This window comes from Bidens hawaiensis, unplaced genomic scaffold, assembly GCF_021521415.1.
Source record: "Bidens hawaiensis isolate Kalapana, Puna unplaced genomic scaffold, B.hawaiensis_p1.1 tig00001179_1, whole genome shotgun sequence".
Lineage (NCBI taxonomy): Eukaryota > Viridiplantae > Streptophyta > Magnoliopsida > Asterales > Asteraceae > Bidens > Bidens hawaiensis.
In genome coordinates, this window is record NW_027491068.1 from 4,305,730 (window position 1) to 4,320,838 (window position 15,109).

The window sequence follows — 15,109 nt, forward strand, 5'->3', positions numbered from 1 at the left end:
AAAGACAAAATGATGTTTTAAGACAAGACGTGTTTTGTTATGAAATGTTTTATGAAAGCTTTTATATTCCGCAAATGTTTTAATTAACTCTGATATTTAGAACTGCGTTTATGAGTAAATCCAACACGAAAGTAGGGCTACCGGTAACGGGGCCTTACAAGTTGATATCAGAGCAAAGTTCGAGAGATTTAAGCATCCTACATGCTTAGACTCGAACAGAGAATGGGATTTAAGTAAGAAAGGAAAGAAGATGCCAGTTCAAGAATGCCATGTGTCGCTCAAGCAAGATCAGTAAAGGTAAAGTGTATGATTAAATGATATACGTTAATGAGAAAGAAAAGATATGTGAACGACAGGGATAGGAATAATTGATTGTTTGATTTGACTAACTGCTTAAGTAGAACCAGCACAAAGAGACTCATAAAGGGAAGTGTATAGGACACGGAAAGCAGCGTGATCAGCTAGTCACAGCTGGCCACTGTTATTACCTGTTAGCCTTGCTATCCTTGTACTAAATAGTTCCTTGAGTGATGATGTTTGTGTTTTCCCTTTTAGAATACGATGGCTAAGAGAATCAAGTGTTACGTGAGGGGATTACCACAGAGAGTCCGCATGTTAGTCAGGACAAGTAAACCTGCTACTTTCGATTTTGCTGTCGAACTCGCAGAAATGGTCTATGCAGACTTGGCTGCGGATGATGTGGTGGTGGGAGAAGAGAAGAAAGAGAAGAAATGGGTCGCTCCTGCTAAACGACCCGGTACCCAGATGTGGAACCCTAAGAACAAGCAGCCGAGAGTTTGGGAGAACAGGTCGTGCAAGACTTGTGGCAAGGCACACAGTGGTGAGTGTAGGTGGGGAAAAGGTTCGGATACATGTCATAAGTGTGGAAATATGCATGCTGGAGAATGTAGAGTTGGGTCGAATGTTTGCTACAAGTGTGGGAAGGCAGTCATTATGCTCATGTGTGCAGTTCTAAGCCTGCATGCTACAAGTGTGGTAAGACAGGTCACTTTGCTAGGGAGTGTACCGAGGGTGAAGCTGGAGGTAGTGGAAGGAAGGATGCCGATCAAGCTAGGCCAAGAACTAGAGCCTACATGCTGACCCAAGAACAAGCCAAGCAGATTCCGGATGTTGTCACAGGTACGTTTCTAGTGAACGGTGTTTCCGCTACTGTATTATTTGATTCGGGCGCAAACAAAAGTTTCGTAGCCACACCATTTAGTAAACTAGCTAAAATGAAATGTTGCCGAGTGTCTGAGACTCTTATAGTAGAAACCGCTAGTGACAATTCGGTTAAAATAATGAAAATGGTTAAGGACTGTAGGATAGAATTGGAGGGATATGAGTTCCCTGTTACCTTGTATGTTATGACCTTAGGAGGGTTCGATGTGGATTTGGGGATGGATTGGTTGTCTGAGTTTGAGGCTCAGATAGTATGTAAGAGTAGGATAATAAGGTTAAAATCCTTGGATGGTAGTGCGGTGACGGTTTATGGTGATAAGGAAAGTTCTGGGCTTAATGTCATTTCGATGATAAAAGCCGAGGGTTTGCTAAGGCGAGGGTGTTGTGCCTACCTGGCGTATGTCGTCAACGCTACGGCCGAGACGAAAGAAATGAAAGATGTTCCTATTGTGCGCGACTACCCAGAAGTATTCCCTGAGGATCTTCCGAGGTTGCCACCGGAGCGAGAGATAGAATTTCAGATAGATTTAATACCATGAGCCCAACCTGTCGCAAAAGCGCCTTACCGTCTAGCACCGTCCGAGATGAAAGAATTGATGTCCCAACTGCAGGAACTCCTCGACAAAGGTTTCATAAAACCAAGTGTTTCCCCGTGGGGCGCACCAGTATTGTTCGTGAAAAAGAAGGATGGAAGTATGAGAATGTGCATAGACTATTGTGAGTTGAATAAGCTTATGGTAAAGAATAGATATCCTTTGCCAAGGATTGATGATCTGTTTGACCAACTGCAAGGTTCAAGTTGGTTCTCACGAATAGATCTCAGATCAGGCTACCATCAGCTGAAGGTGAAGGAGGCAGACATCCCTAAGACAGCGTTCCGAACGCGGTATGGACACTACGAGTTCCTCGTAATGTCATTCGGTCTAACAAATGCTCCTGCAGCATTTATGGACATGATGAATAGGGTGTGTCGGCCGATGTTGGATAAGTCGGTTATCGTCTTCATTGACGATATATTGATTTATTCAAAGAACGAGTCTGACCATGCTGAGCATCTGAGAGAGGTATTGGAGACTCTGAAGAAAGAGAAGTTGTATGCCAAGTTTTCGAAGTGCGCGTTCTGGTTAAGAGAAGTGCAATTTTTAGGTCACGTGATTAATCCTGAAGGGATTACCGTGGACCCAGCAAAGATTGAAACGATAACGAATTGGAAGACTCCGCAGAATCCGACTGATATACGAAGCTTCCTAGGGTTAGCTGGCTACTATAGGAGATTCATCGAAGGTTTCTCCAAGATAGCCGCACCGCTGATCGGTATGACCCGAAAGTCGACATTATTCAGTTGGGGAAAGTTTCAAGAAGAAGCCTTTGAGGAATTGAAGAAGAGACTCACGCAAGCTCCAATCCTTGCTCTACCCGATGGTGACGAGGATTTAGTTGTTTGTGCTGATGCCTCACATCAAGGGCTAGGTTGCGTGTTGATGCAACGAGGGAAGGTGATAGCTTACGCGTCTAGACAGTTGAAAGTCCACGAAAGTACTTATCCGACGCATGATTTAGAGCTAGCGGCAGTAGTGTATGCCTTAAAGATATGGAGGCATTACCTGTATGGTACTAAGTGTACTATTTATACAGATCATAAGAGTTTAAAGTACTTCTTCGAGCAGAAAGAATTGAACATGAGGCAGAGAAGATGGTTGGATTTGATTAAGGATTATGACTGCGACATTAAGTACTATCCCGGTAAAGCTAATGTAGTCGCTAACGCGTTAAGTCGTAAGAATGAGGAAGTCCTTGCAACAGTGAAGTCATACAAGTTGACAATGAACCCAAGTCTTTTTGAAGAAATCATCAAGGTGCAGTCAGAGGTGTTAGTAGATGAAGGGTTAGTAAAGAAAGAAAGGATTTATGGCCAGCAAGATGAGTTGATGGAAAACACTCATGGAGTTAAGACTAGGTTCGACCGTATGTGGATCCCACGCCATAGTGATCTTAGAAGTCGAATCTTAGATGAAGCTTATAAGTCAAGGTACTCAATCCATCCTGGAGCTACAAAGATGTACCAAGACTTGAAAAGAGATTACTGGTGGCCAGGAATGAAGAATGATGTAGTGGATTATGTTAGTAAGTGCTTAACTTGCTTACAAGTCAAAGCCGAACACCAAAAGCTTTATCGGAAGATGCAACCGCTAGATATACCTGAGTGGAAATGGGAACACATCACCATGGATTTCATAACTAAGCTACCTCGTACAGCTAAGCAACATGATACCATCTGGGTAATTGTGGACCGTTTGACCAAGAGTGCTCACTTTCTGCTCATACGAGAGGCCATCTCGTCAGAAACGTTAGCAAGCTTGTTCATTAAAGAAGTTGTAACTAAGCATGGAGTACCGTTATCGATCGTGTCTGATAGAGATACACGGTTTACTTCGAGGTTCTGGAAGAAATTCCATGAAGCTATGGGGACGAGGTTGAACATCGGTACGGCGTATCATCCTCAAACCGATGGACAGTCTGAAAGGACGATCCAAACCCTTGAGGATATGCTACGTGCTTGTGTTTTAGATTTTGGTGGAAGTTGGGATGATCATCTGCATCTGGCAGAGTTCTCCTATAACAACAGTTACCATTCAAGTATTGGTATGCCACCGTTTGAGATGCTTTACGGTAGACGATGTAGGACCCCGGTGTGTTGGGGAGAGATTGGTCAGAAAGAAATGGGAAGCCTAGAAGTGGTTCAAGAAACGTCTTCAAAGTTCGATCAGATCAAAGCAAGAATGAAAGCCGCTCAAGAGAGACAAAAGTCTTATGCAGATAAGCGGCGAAGACCTATTGAGTTTAACGTTGGTGACTATGTGATGCTCAAGGTCTCGCCTTGGAAGGGGATTATCCGTTTTAGGAAAAGAGGAAAGTTGAGTCCGAGGTACATTGGACCGTTCAAGATTGTATATCGTGTGGGTGAAGTAGCTTATAAACTGGATTTACCCGACGAGTTAGAAGGAATTCATTCAACCTTCCATGTTTCTCATCTGAGGAAGTGTCTAGCTGATGACACGTCTCACGTGCCATTGATGGACATTGAGGTTGATGAACAATTGAACTACATCGAGCAACCGATAGAGATCGTTGATCGCAAGGAGAAGCAGCTTCGTCACAAGATTATACCTTTGGTAAAAGTGATATGGAAACACCGCAAGGGATCAGATGCTACTTGGGAGGCCGAGGATGAGATGCGCAAGTTTTACCCTAGTCTGTTTATGTAATAGTTAGGTTTCGGGGACGAAACCTCTTTAAGGAGGGAAGACTTGTAACATCCTAAAATTTATAATGTTGAATAAAGAAAGTTACGTTTAGTGATTTTGCGTTATTAATTAATAAATATCGAGTAAAGAACGGATCATGGACTTAGATTAATTGAGATGAGTTAAATGAGAATGGGCCTTAGGTCCATGGGCTTTAAGGGATATAAATATCCCCTAAACCAAGCTAAAACCCTAAACCATCATTTCATTTCCATCTTATTCTCTAACACACTCCAAACACACACACACACCATAAACGAGCAAGACCCGAGAGAGAGTAAACGTTAGTTGGTATTAGATCTTATTACACGAGATCTAGGTGCATAAACAAGCTAACCAAGATCGAACGAGCGCTAAAGGTATGTTCTGGACATTTTGAATAGAGTTCAGAAAGTCGTAGATAGTAACTTATCGGCCCATAAGAACCGAAACTTTGTTTTTAGTAGGATTGGGTTTGTTATCCAAAAGGGGGTTGCGGCACAACTTGTTGTTCGCTTACCTGCCACTTCATTGTAAATCGTTTGGTTGTTTTTAATATCAAAACAAAAATATAAAATCATCAAAAGATGTACAAAATCCAGCACAAAAAACTTAGTACAAAAAATTCAAAACAAAAGGTTCAATAAAAATAGCACAAAATTATGTATAAAAACTTTTAATAATAATAAAAAACTAATACTAAATGTCCAACACAAAAGATGTAACCAAGAAAATAAAACACAAAATATTTAGTACAAAAATGTTGTATAACATAAAAAACCCAACTTTTTGTTTTTTTAGTTTTATTAAGTAGTAATATCATCAAATTAAAAATAAAAAGTGCTCAATTTTATGCTGAAAAGAAAAAAATGTCGTATGAAAAATTCATGTATGTTTAAAATTTAAAGGACTTTGATAAAAAATTAACAAAAGTGTTTTTCTATAAAATACTTTCTATTGCTCAATTTTATGTTGAAATTGAAAAAAAAATGGCGTATGAAAAATTCATGGATATTTAAAAAATGAAAGACTTTGAAAAAAAAATCAACAAAAGTGGTTTTCAATAAAATACTTTCTTTTTCTTTTTTATTTTCGCCAATTTGATCTAAACCATTGATATAAAATAATAAGGCCGAGCTCTCTTCTTAGACAAAACTTTCTTTTTAATTGATCATTCCCCACTACTATTTGTTCATTTGATTTTAAAGAAACGTTCTTAGTTTTTAAAACACTTTTTTTTTTAAATATTTTTAGAGAAAATGTCTTTTTTATTATTTTTTCTATAGATTGTTTTTTATTAAAAGATTTTTTAATTATTTTTTAAAAAATATTAAAAAAATTGTTTTCTTGCATAAAGTTTTTAAAAACATTACAAAAGTAATTTGTGTTTGTTTTTAGAAAAAAACTATTGTTATTGGGCGAGTCATGAAGGTGAAATTTGAGAGTTTTTTGATGAAGTAGGGAAGAATTTGGGTTGATGAAGGAGAAAAATTTGAGTTGATTAAGGTATAGATTTGGGTGTTTGAACTTTGAAGAAGTTTGAAGAAGATGTTGATGAAGATTACGGCCCTGTTTGTTTTTTTAGAGATTTAAGTCTGAATCTGAATACCACATCTGAATGTTAAGAGGTGGTTAAAATGTCTGAAATCTGAATCATTAAAAGGTGGAGGCTAGAGACGAACCTCTAGTCGTCGGAGATGGAGCCTAGTCTCCGGGTTAGAAGTTAATGGAGGCCGGAGACAAATGTATGTTTTTTTTTGGGTTAAGAGGTTTTCAGACCCACTAAAAGCTCTTACTGGTTCAGATGCTATTAAGACGCTGAACCTCTTAATGCTAGAAAAAAAACAAACAGACCCACGTCTGATTACGTCTGACCGAATCAGACGTTTTCCTCTATTCAAAGAAAAGAGGCAAAAACAAACAGGGCAGGGCTGTAGATCTTAGTAGATAGGTATATTTAATTTTTTTTATGTTTTTTTTTCTTTTGGGTATCAATGATTAAAAGTGAATAATAAGAAATAAACTAAAAAGACAAAGATACCCCTCATTTAACGATATAAAATAAACCGAGTTAACGATTTGAACGTAATTAACAAGAAGTGGAAAACCTCGATTGTCCATACATACAAAATCAACCTTTTAGATGAAATTCGCATTATTGACTAACCTCAAAAACAATTTTAACACTTTACTTTCATATAAAGGAGAAATGAGATCCTAGCGTTGCTGAATCATTTTTAATTACTTTGTTTGTTTTTTCTAATGTGTTGATTGTTTTATAGTTTATTTTTCTTTAAATATGTAAATTTTCTGTTATCCTTTGCTTTAGTTCCGGTATCCTACAAACGTAATCAAACCTGACTGAATTCGCGTCGAGTATTCACCAACTCTCATGTTTTACCAACTGAATAAACTTCTACCTTATTTTACCGCTCGGGTACCTGTTTCAGTTTTCGATAGCGGTACAGTATTGTTCGGTCCCTACCCGAGTATGATACGCCTTATTTTATTGGGCTCTTGAAGAACACAACACATTACATGGGCCAATAATATCACATTCTTCATAAACACAATTCAATAACCAGAGCGGGAATCCAAAACATTTTGAATTTCTTCATTTCTTCTCCCTCCACACACACACACAGAGTTCTCAATTTCTTCATCCATTTCATCTTATTCTTCACAATTTTGAAAAATTGAAGATCTGGGGTTGCTTAATTTCACCTTAATTTTTCTGGGTTTTGTCCAATTTCACAATTTGAAGATCTAGGGTTTGCTCACCACCGTAATGGGTCACCGGATCTGGAGCAAATGACAAAGAACGATAAAGAAGCCACCACTTCCGACGCCGGCGGCGGCAAGTTTCACACCGTACAGGCCCACCGTGATCTGCAGTCAAACTGGGAAGTTGACCTTGCGAATAACCTTCAAGAGTATCTACTCAAGATCTGTTCCGGTGAGATTGTTGGTGGTCAAGATGATGGTCAACTTTCGGTCAACTTTGCTGAAGGTTTGTGGTTTTAATTTAAAAGTTGTTGACTTTTTGGTTTTAGGGTTTTTTTTAATAACAATTGTGTGTTTGTTGTAATTGTTTGTAGCTGCTTTGCTGCTTCAAGGGTCAGTTCAAGTGTACAGTAAGAAAGTTGAGTATTTGTATTCTTTAGTGTTACATGCTTTGGAGTTTGTTTCTCAACAGAGGTAATTTTGTTTTTCTAACTAATAATGAGTATTAAAGTTTAATCTTTTTTGTTTATTGTTTAATTTTGTTACTTTTTAATAATTTGTCTTAAAAATGTTGACTGCGTGTTACTCACACACCCTTTAAGCTTGTTGTTCATTTCCATTTATTTCTATTTTTGTCATTTGAAACTGCGTAAAAGCCGCCACATTGATGTTTCATGTTTGTATATTAAGAGTCCAATTTTCTTAAGGAGATGAGTGCTAGCTTATTAGGTGTTAGGCCCAACAAAATATTTATTAGTACGTGATTAAGGGTCGGGTTTTCTAAATGAGGTTTGCGTTAGTTTTTAGCTCTTAGATTTAACAAAATATTGATTTCAGGGTGGTTTGTGCGGAGTACTTAATTTATTAACATGATATTGATTCACGTCTGCTAATTTTTTTAGAGATTTATTGCATATATTTTTTAAAAAAATTCATTTATGAGACGCCTATTATTCAAAATTCCAAGATGTGCCACAGTCCAAGGTTTCTTTGCTAAACTTTGTTTTTTTTTATATTATTAGCTTGCTTCAACTGATAACTATTAACTAATCAGTTTAAGAATGTTTTAAGGATATATTACCAAAAAATCTGTTATTCATGTAAAATATAGACTACACAATTAATACACCAAATTACTTTTACTTGTATGTAAGCAAATAGCTATAACTGTTCAAAGATTGTGTTTTAATACTACACCTTCCGTTCTGATTGTCCTACCCTCATTTTAAATGTTGTACAAAACTACTAACTAGGTTTGCTTTTTTAAAATTGATACTGAAGTAAATCTTTTAGGAAAAAAGATTGATATTCATAATATATTTGTGCGGACAATTATGCAGTCACTTTCTGATTAGTTATGTAAATATGAATCAGTCAGCAACTTGATCAACCCGAGAATTCACCAGGCCAAGAAGAAGGACAAAATGGTTCAGGTTCGGTCAAGGTTCCTGTTGAGTCAGATGATTCTTTTTGGGGCTTAGATGATATCCCAGTTGATCCCAAGAACTCGCTGGATTATTTAAATGACAGAAATACTCTTGTAACCGCTTTTGTAAAGCCCCCTGCAAACCTAGTTGTACTTGAAGGTGATTGCATAGATGTTACTGGAGAAAGCGGGGAGTTAGAATCTTATTTGGTATGTTAAAATGTAAAACTATGTTTTTCCTTTTAAAGAAATTCATTCTCATTTTTTATAAAAAGAAGTTATTTTTTGTTGCAGTTAGCGACAAGTGATCTTTACAGGGATTTTGTCCTTTTAGATGCGAGTGATGCAGTGGCAGTTGATGAGTTTTTGGGTTCAAAAGCTAATGATACATATAGCAAAAGTAAAAGTGGCTTTAAAGTTGGAAGTAATTCGGTTGGTTCTAAGTCGCGCAAGTCGTTTATGTCACCTTCAAGACGGTCTGGTGGTTCCAAACATAAACTATCTGCTGGAAAGACGCAAAATCATGATCCGCTTCAATCTCCATTTGCTGATAATATTCACTTTGAAACTAATGACAATAATACAAAGGCACATGATGTTAATATGGACCATGATTTTGACATGGATGATGGGTTTTCACAACCTGAGCCATTTGATGATTCAGATGAAGATGATGATCCGTGGAAACCTTTAAATCCTCATGAACCGGGAAAGTTGAAAGTAAAGCCGTTCAAAAAAGGTTATCTTGTTTTCTTTGATTAAATTTTCCATAAATTATGGTATTAGCTAGAGGTTCATGCATTGTTCGGTCTTGTGTATTGGTTAACGTGTCTAAATTAGTCAAATGTGTAACGAGTCAGACTGAGTCTTTACTTGGATCACTTTTTTATAGAATTTGAATCTTTCTATAATTTATAGTGTGTCCAGGAATGTTGAGCCGAGTCGAGCCTGAACTTGTATAAATTCGAGCGTGGCTTGTTTATTATTTATTAATTAAATTTATGTACATTTGTAAGGATTTATCTAAATATATTCATAATTACAATCTTTATAACATATTACATGATATTTAGTTAATTGTATAATAATTCCATTTTAAGTAATATGTATTATATAAGTATATATTCAATACACTAAAAAGAAAGGCTCATTTAGGCTCGCCAGTCAGCTCAAGATCGATAAGTGAAGCTCAATCTAGTTTGACAAACAAGCTTATTTTTTTGGCTCAAGCTTGTTTAAGCGTGGCTCAATTTGAGCTTTTAAGGAGTCAATCTCAAATAACTTACGAGTGATTTGGCTTGTTTACGCTCCTAGTGTCAGATATCATTCCCAAACCATATCTTTTTCTATAATAATTTTTCAAAAAGAAACTCATTCTTGAGGTTTCATGCTTTATATATACACTATATTTCCTTTTAAGTTAAAACATAACTCTATTGAATTTGCCACTTATATTAGTGATATTACCTTAGTTAATATCCACTTAATTAGTTTACTTGATTCAGTTAAAGCATTCCGAAAAAGTTGGCCAAAACCGAGCACCAAAGTTTCTATAACCGAAGAATTTCCACTTGCAAAACTGCATGGTCCGATCAGTGCAGATCTCCAAGAAATATGGGAGGCACATAACAATGTTAATAGCGATCCAGAATCAAAGTCTCCACCATTATACGAAAAGGTGTGTTTCTAGAAATTTATAAATAGTTACTTTTTATACGGTGTCGATGTAACTGTTAACTTTATTTTGTAGCTTCGACGATCACTTGTATTAGGAGATCAGGAAAATGTTGACGCGTTTGATAGTAATAAAAACAGTGAAGATGATGAGTATGATAATGGGGCTGCTGATTTTGTGCCAGATGATTTTGATATGCCAGACATGAATGAAGACCATTTTGACCCTAAAAAGGTTAGCTTGTGTCGCGTTTTTATAATATTGTATGATACATTTACTTAATGATTATAATTTTGCAGAACGTTGATGAAGCCACTGAATTTGACAATAAGGAACCATTTGAGCATGAAGACCCGAATTCACATGTGAATCTTGAAGATTTGTGTCGTTCTCATCTGGTGAGGCCGTTAAGGATGTTTTTTTTGGCATTTTATATTTTTTTTCAGAGATTCATTAATATATAAATATTACATACCTTTTAAAATTCAGGATTCTTTGCTTATTGCTGAGACTGAGAAACAGAGTGCATTGGCAGCTAGGGTTTCAAATTGGAAACAGAGAATTGAGAAAACTATGGAAGAACAAGTGGGTTAATTTATTTTATTTATATTTTACATTTTTAGTTTTTGTTACATACCAGAAGTTAATGTGACATAAAAGCTTTTTGGTTATATTTTATGAATGAATTTATCATATAACAGGATGCACGACCACCATTTGACATTCATGAATATGGTCAACGCACTTTGGACAAGCTTTCACTAAAATCAGATGCCAATAATTCCTTATCTTTCACTGATGTTGTCGAAGGTCAAGAAAAACATGACGTGGCTCGCACGTTTTCTGCACTTTTACAGCTGGTATGTTTATGATTTTCAAAATTTGTTTACCTTTTTACATTTTCTACAAATAGTTAATGTATTCGTTGTGATTATTATGACTATTTTTGTATAGTTGTAACTTGATTGTGAGTAAAACAACTTAGGAGATTGTATGCATTAAAACTAGGGTAAAATGCATGAAAAAAACAAGTTTTACATGGCTTCTAAATTTAATAACCAACTTAAATTTAGGTGGAAATTAAAAAGCGACTAGCAATTTATTCGTGATCTTACTGGTAAAGTTTACATCTATTTCGTGTAGTATGTGGTTTGCTTTTTTGCTTTCGAAACAACATTTTAAACGTCTTTCATCATTTTTGACCGGTTACCTTTTATATCTATTTGGTGAATTAGAGATATAAACATGTATTGAATTGACACGTTCATAATTAGATGTGTCAAGTTATCTTTTTATATAGAGGTCCAAGCGAGCTAAGTCGAGCCCAAGCTTGGCTAGGCTCGAGCTCTTAGACTCGGGTTAGCTCAAGCTCTTGGGCTTGGCTTAGCTTTGGTTGTTTAACTTAAGAGAATCATTTCGAGCTCTATTTCTAAAACTCCAGCTCGTCTCACGAGTTATTTTTCAAGTTTGAACTTAACTTGGACTCTGCCTGTTCATTATATATTAATTAATTTGTATACATTTTTCATTTATTTCCTATGGGGAAATTTAACGTACAAATGAAATTAGCGTGCTAAACGTGAGAATCAAGTAGAGTAATTATATATACAAGTAGAGTAATTATTTAATTATGTAATTATTGTATGATGTAATTACATAAGTACTCTATTTGTATACTCCCTCCGTCCCGGTCAAAGTGTCTTAGTTTGAAAAACACAAAGTTTAAGGTATATTAAATTATTGTTTATCTTGCTTACCAAATGACAATAATGCCCTTGGAAAGTGAGTCCATCAATATTGTTTATTAATGTTAGTTGTGTGTGTTTAAGGGTAAATTTGGAAATTGGCTAATAAATTTTGAAAGTGGACATTTGTAATGGGACAAATAAAAAAGAGAACGTGGACACTTTTAATGGGACGGAGGGAGTATAAAATTACTCTACTTGATTCTAATGTTTAGCACGTTAATTTCATTTGTATTTGATCCAAATCCTATTTCCTATAGATGCTGTTAAATTTTTTTTATTTCCTAATAGATATTATAGCTGTAAATATTATTTATCTTATAAAAACATATATAATAATAATTATTATTATTATTATTATTGTATAAATAATAGGCTTGCGTGCCAATTTAAGCTTGATAAGTGAAGGCCTGGCCTAGGTTCGTCTATTGACAAGCTTATTTTTGGCTCGCGCTTGTTTAAGCTCTGCTTGATTCGAGATTTTTGCGAGCCAATCTCAAATAGCTCACGTGCAACTTGGCTTGTTTATCCCCCTACTAACAATTTAAAATGTTGAAATAGTAACTCTGACTACATTGTATCAGGTGAATAACGGAAATGTTGAGCTGATTAAAAGTGGGACCGGTGGTGAACTTGTTTGTTACACTGCTAAAAAACCGTTTCGTGTTCGTCTTCTTAGCAACAAAAAGAGAGCAGAAGTGCAGATTAAATCAGCCAATAAAAGACCCAAGGCTCAATTGCAAAGAGGAAAAGAGAACCACGGGTTATCCACCGGTTCACCATCATCATCGCCGTCATCATCGTCTCAGATGTCTGTAAAGCTAGGACATGTTGGATCTAAGTGCACCCCAGAAGGCAAGCGGAGACGCAGGTCAAGACTGGTTGACCCTGATGGCTTGAATTCTGCAGGGTGATGATGTTACTACTAGTGGGAACATTTTGTATTGATTGTGTTTGACATTGTGTATGACAAGAGGTAGGCTTGTAACAAGTATTTTAAATCAATTTAGATTTCCTTTTCCTATCTTGTAAACATATTTAGTTGTAACTTATTTAAACTTTTATTCAGCTTCATCTTACTTTTCATTGTTTAGAGGGAAGATAAAAAAGCAATCATCAATACTTACATGGAACATGAATGAAATAAATATTGTTTTCATTTTAGTATCTACTTGATACAAAATTTGAACTCTATAAAATCATTTTTAAATGAAAAACCATAAAAAGTTCCTTTCGTGATTACAATGCTAAATAAATAGGGGTCTCTCATGATACTCTTATATCATTATTCATATCCATCAAATAACAAATTTTGGGAGCTAATTTTCCCTTTCTTAGTTCAAAATACTCTTTTTAATGTTTGAATATATGGTAGTAACATTTATGCCCTCAAAGGATGTTTAATAAAAAAACATTTATCTTATGCTTTTACGCATTTATGTTTTGTAAGAGTATCTATAGTGCTGGACATCCATAAACTGTCATATTAGTGTCACATCAGACTTCAAACTTTTTTAAAAAACCTTAACTTTATTTCATAACACCAAACATTCACAAACACACCTCACCAACAAGCTTCCTCCGCAACGTGAAGGTTTGTCGCAAGCTAGTTTGTTGCTTGCCACCTAGGATGGACGAGCACCCACAAACCTTGTGTTGTGGGTGCTCTAACCTTTATCTCACTCTTTTTAATTCACAGTATCTAACACGCAAAGAGCATCTTCAGCTCGTTGAACTGGGGCTAGGTTCAGGGATGGCTCTAGTAGGACTACACCAAAGGATACTAGGCCATGTGGATATGGAGCTAGCAACTGAGAACGGCAGCCGTGCAAGCTTGGACATTAGGAGTTGAGGAAGTGTAGGGTTTCGTCTTTCTTTTTCTTTTTTCATTGTTAAAAATTATTTAAAACTTGACTTCGATGTTTCTCTTAATTTTGCTTTGTTTTTGTTTTTGTATTTTTTAAATTTTTCTTTCCTCACCTCTAGAGTCTGTTTATTGGTTCGTCAGATATGAATTATTCGTATCAAAAAAATTGACTTTCGCGGTATTTGATTAAGAATCGTTTGGATAACGATTATTTATACATTCGATTATATCTCCAGTCATTATGTTCTAATAATGTTGTATACGTGCATCTTGAAACACATTGGAGTAGACAGTTGATATGGTGTTGAGCTTACCCGTGAAAGGTGTAAGCTAGGAGACAGGTGCAATAAGTCCAGCCGCAAAGGCCATTTAATATGGTCACGACCCCAAAATGCACCCACCTTCCCCACCATTTAACGCCTCACTCGCAATACCTCATGTCACATTAATTAATCACTTATTATATTCAATTTTGTTTACTAATAAAAGTGTACAATTTATGGTGTAATATAGCTCATAAGAAATAGATACATACTAAAATTATTAGCTTAATATCATTTATGTTTTATACAAATAACTGAAATATACTTAATTGTAAGAAAAAATGTTTTTACTTTAAATAGAAGAGTTAATTGCAATTACGGTCCCTGTCGTGAGACCCAAAATGCAGGTGTCAAACCCGTGGTGCCATTTTCGAAGATATGGGCCATGTGGTGGTTCTTTTTTTGTTTTTTTGTTTTTTTTTGGGCCTAACAGTTAGCTAACGGTTGTTACTTTCGTTACTTTAAGGGGTATTAATGATTTTCACCCCTAACCAAAACACGGCTCCATATACCCCACCTCCCCTTCGCAACTTAACCCTAAATTAACGTTCCCGTCGTCGTCATCTCTCGCCTTCCCGCTGATCATAAAAATGGATTGGATTTTTGATGCAATACTTAATACCACGTTTTTCACATATATCGGAATTCACAGTTTCCCCTGTTAATTCGTTTGCTCAATTAAATTCAGTTTTAAGTCGTTGCTCTGTAATTGAGGCGATTATGTAATTGATTTTATAGCCACGATTTGGCTGGATGCTAGCTTTGACCACCTGGAACTCGAGTTGGTGGTTCTGATGAAAACCCGGCCATATAGGATCTACAATTTCCATTTTCAAGCGGGTGGCCATGATCAAATCGAGTAGAGTTTAAGTAGTTGGTGGTT

At 36.1% G+C, this 15,109-nt stretch overlaps 2 protein-coding genes across 2 annotated transcripts in view; both read left to right on the forward strand.

Moving 5' to 3' along the window:
* Nucleotides 1-15,109, forward strand: part of LOC143563454 (epoxide hydrolase 1-like) — a 124,718-nt gene that overhangs the window by 53,218 nt on the left and 56,391 nt on the right. The window lies entirely within an intron of this gene.
* Nucleotides 7,018-13,096, forward strand: LOC143563447 (condensin-2 complex subunit H2-like). Its single transcript, XM_077050985.1, has 10 exons — nt 7,018-7,476; nt 7,565-7,664; nt 8,565-8,826; nt 8,911-9,355; nt 10,122-10,294; nt 10,367-10,525; nt 10,591-10,689; nt 10,781-10,876; nt 10,993-11,151; nt 12,621-13,096. The coding sequence occupies exons 1-10, from the start codon at nt 7,278-7,280 to the stop codon at nt 12,948-12,950; spliced, it is 2,022 nt and encodes a 673-aa protein (XP_076907100.1). The 5' UTR covers nt 7,018-7,277; the 3' UTR covers nt 12,951-13,096.

Coding starts and splice junctions, on each gene's coding strand:
- LOC143563447 (XM_077050985.1), top strand. CDS start 7,278: ATGACAAAGAACGATAAAGAAGCCACCACTTCCGACGCCGGCGGCGGC. Junction 8,827..8,910: donor GGGAGTTAGAATCTTATTTG/GTATGTTAAAAT, acceptor TTTTTGTTGCAG/TTAGCGACAAGTGATCTTTA. Junction 10,877..10,992: donor AGAAAACTATGGAAGAACAA/GTGGGTTAATTT, acceptor ATCATATAACAG/GATGCACGACCACCATTTGA.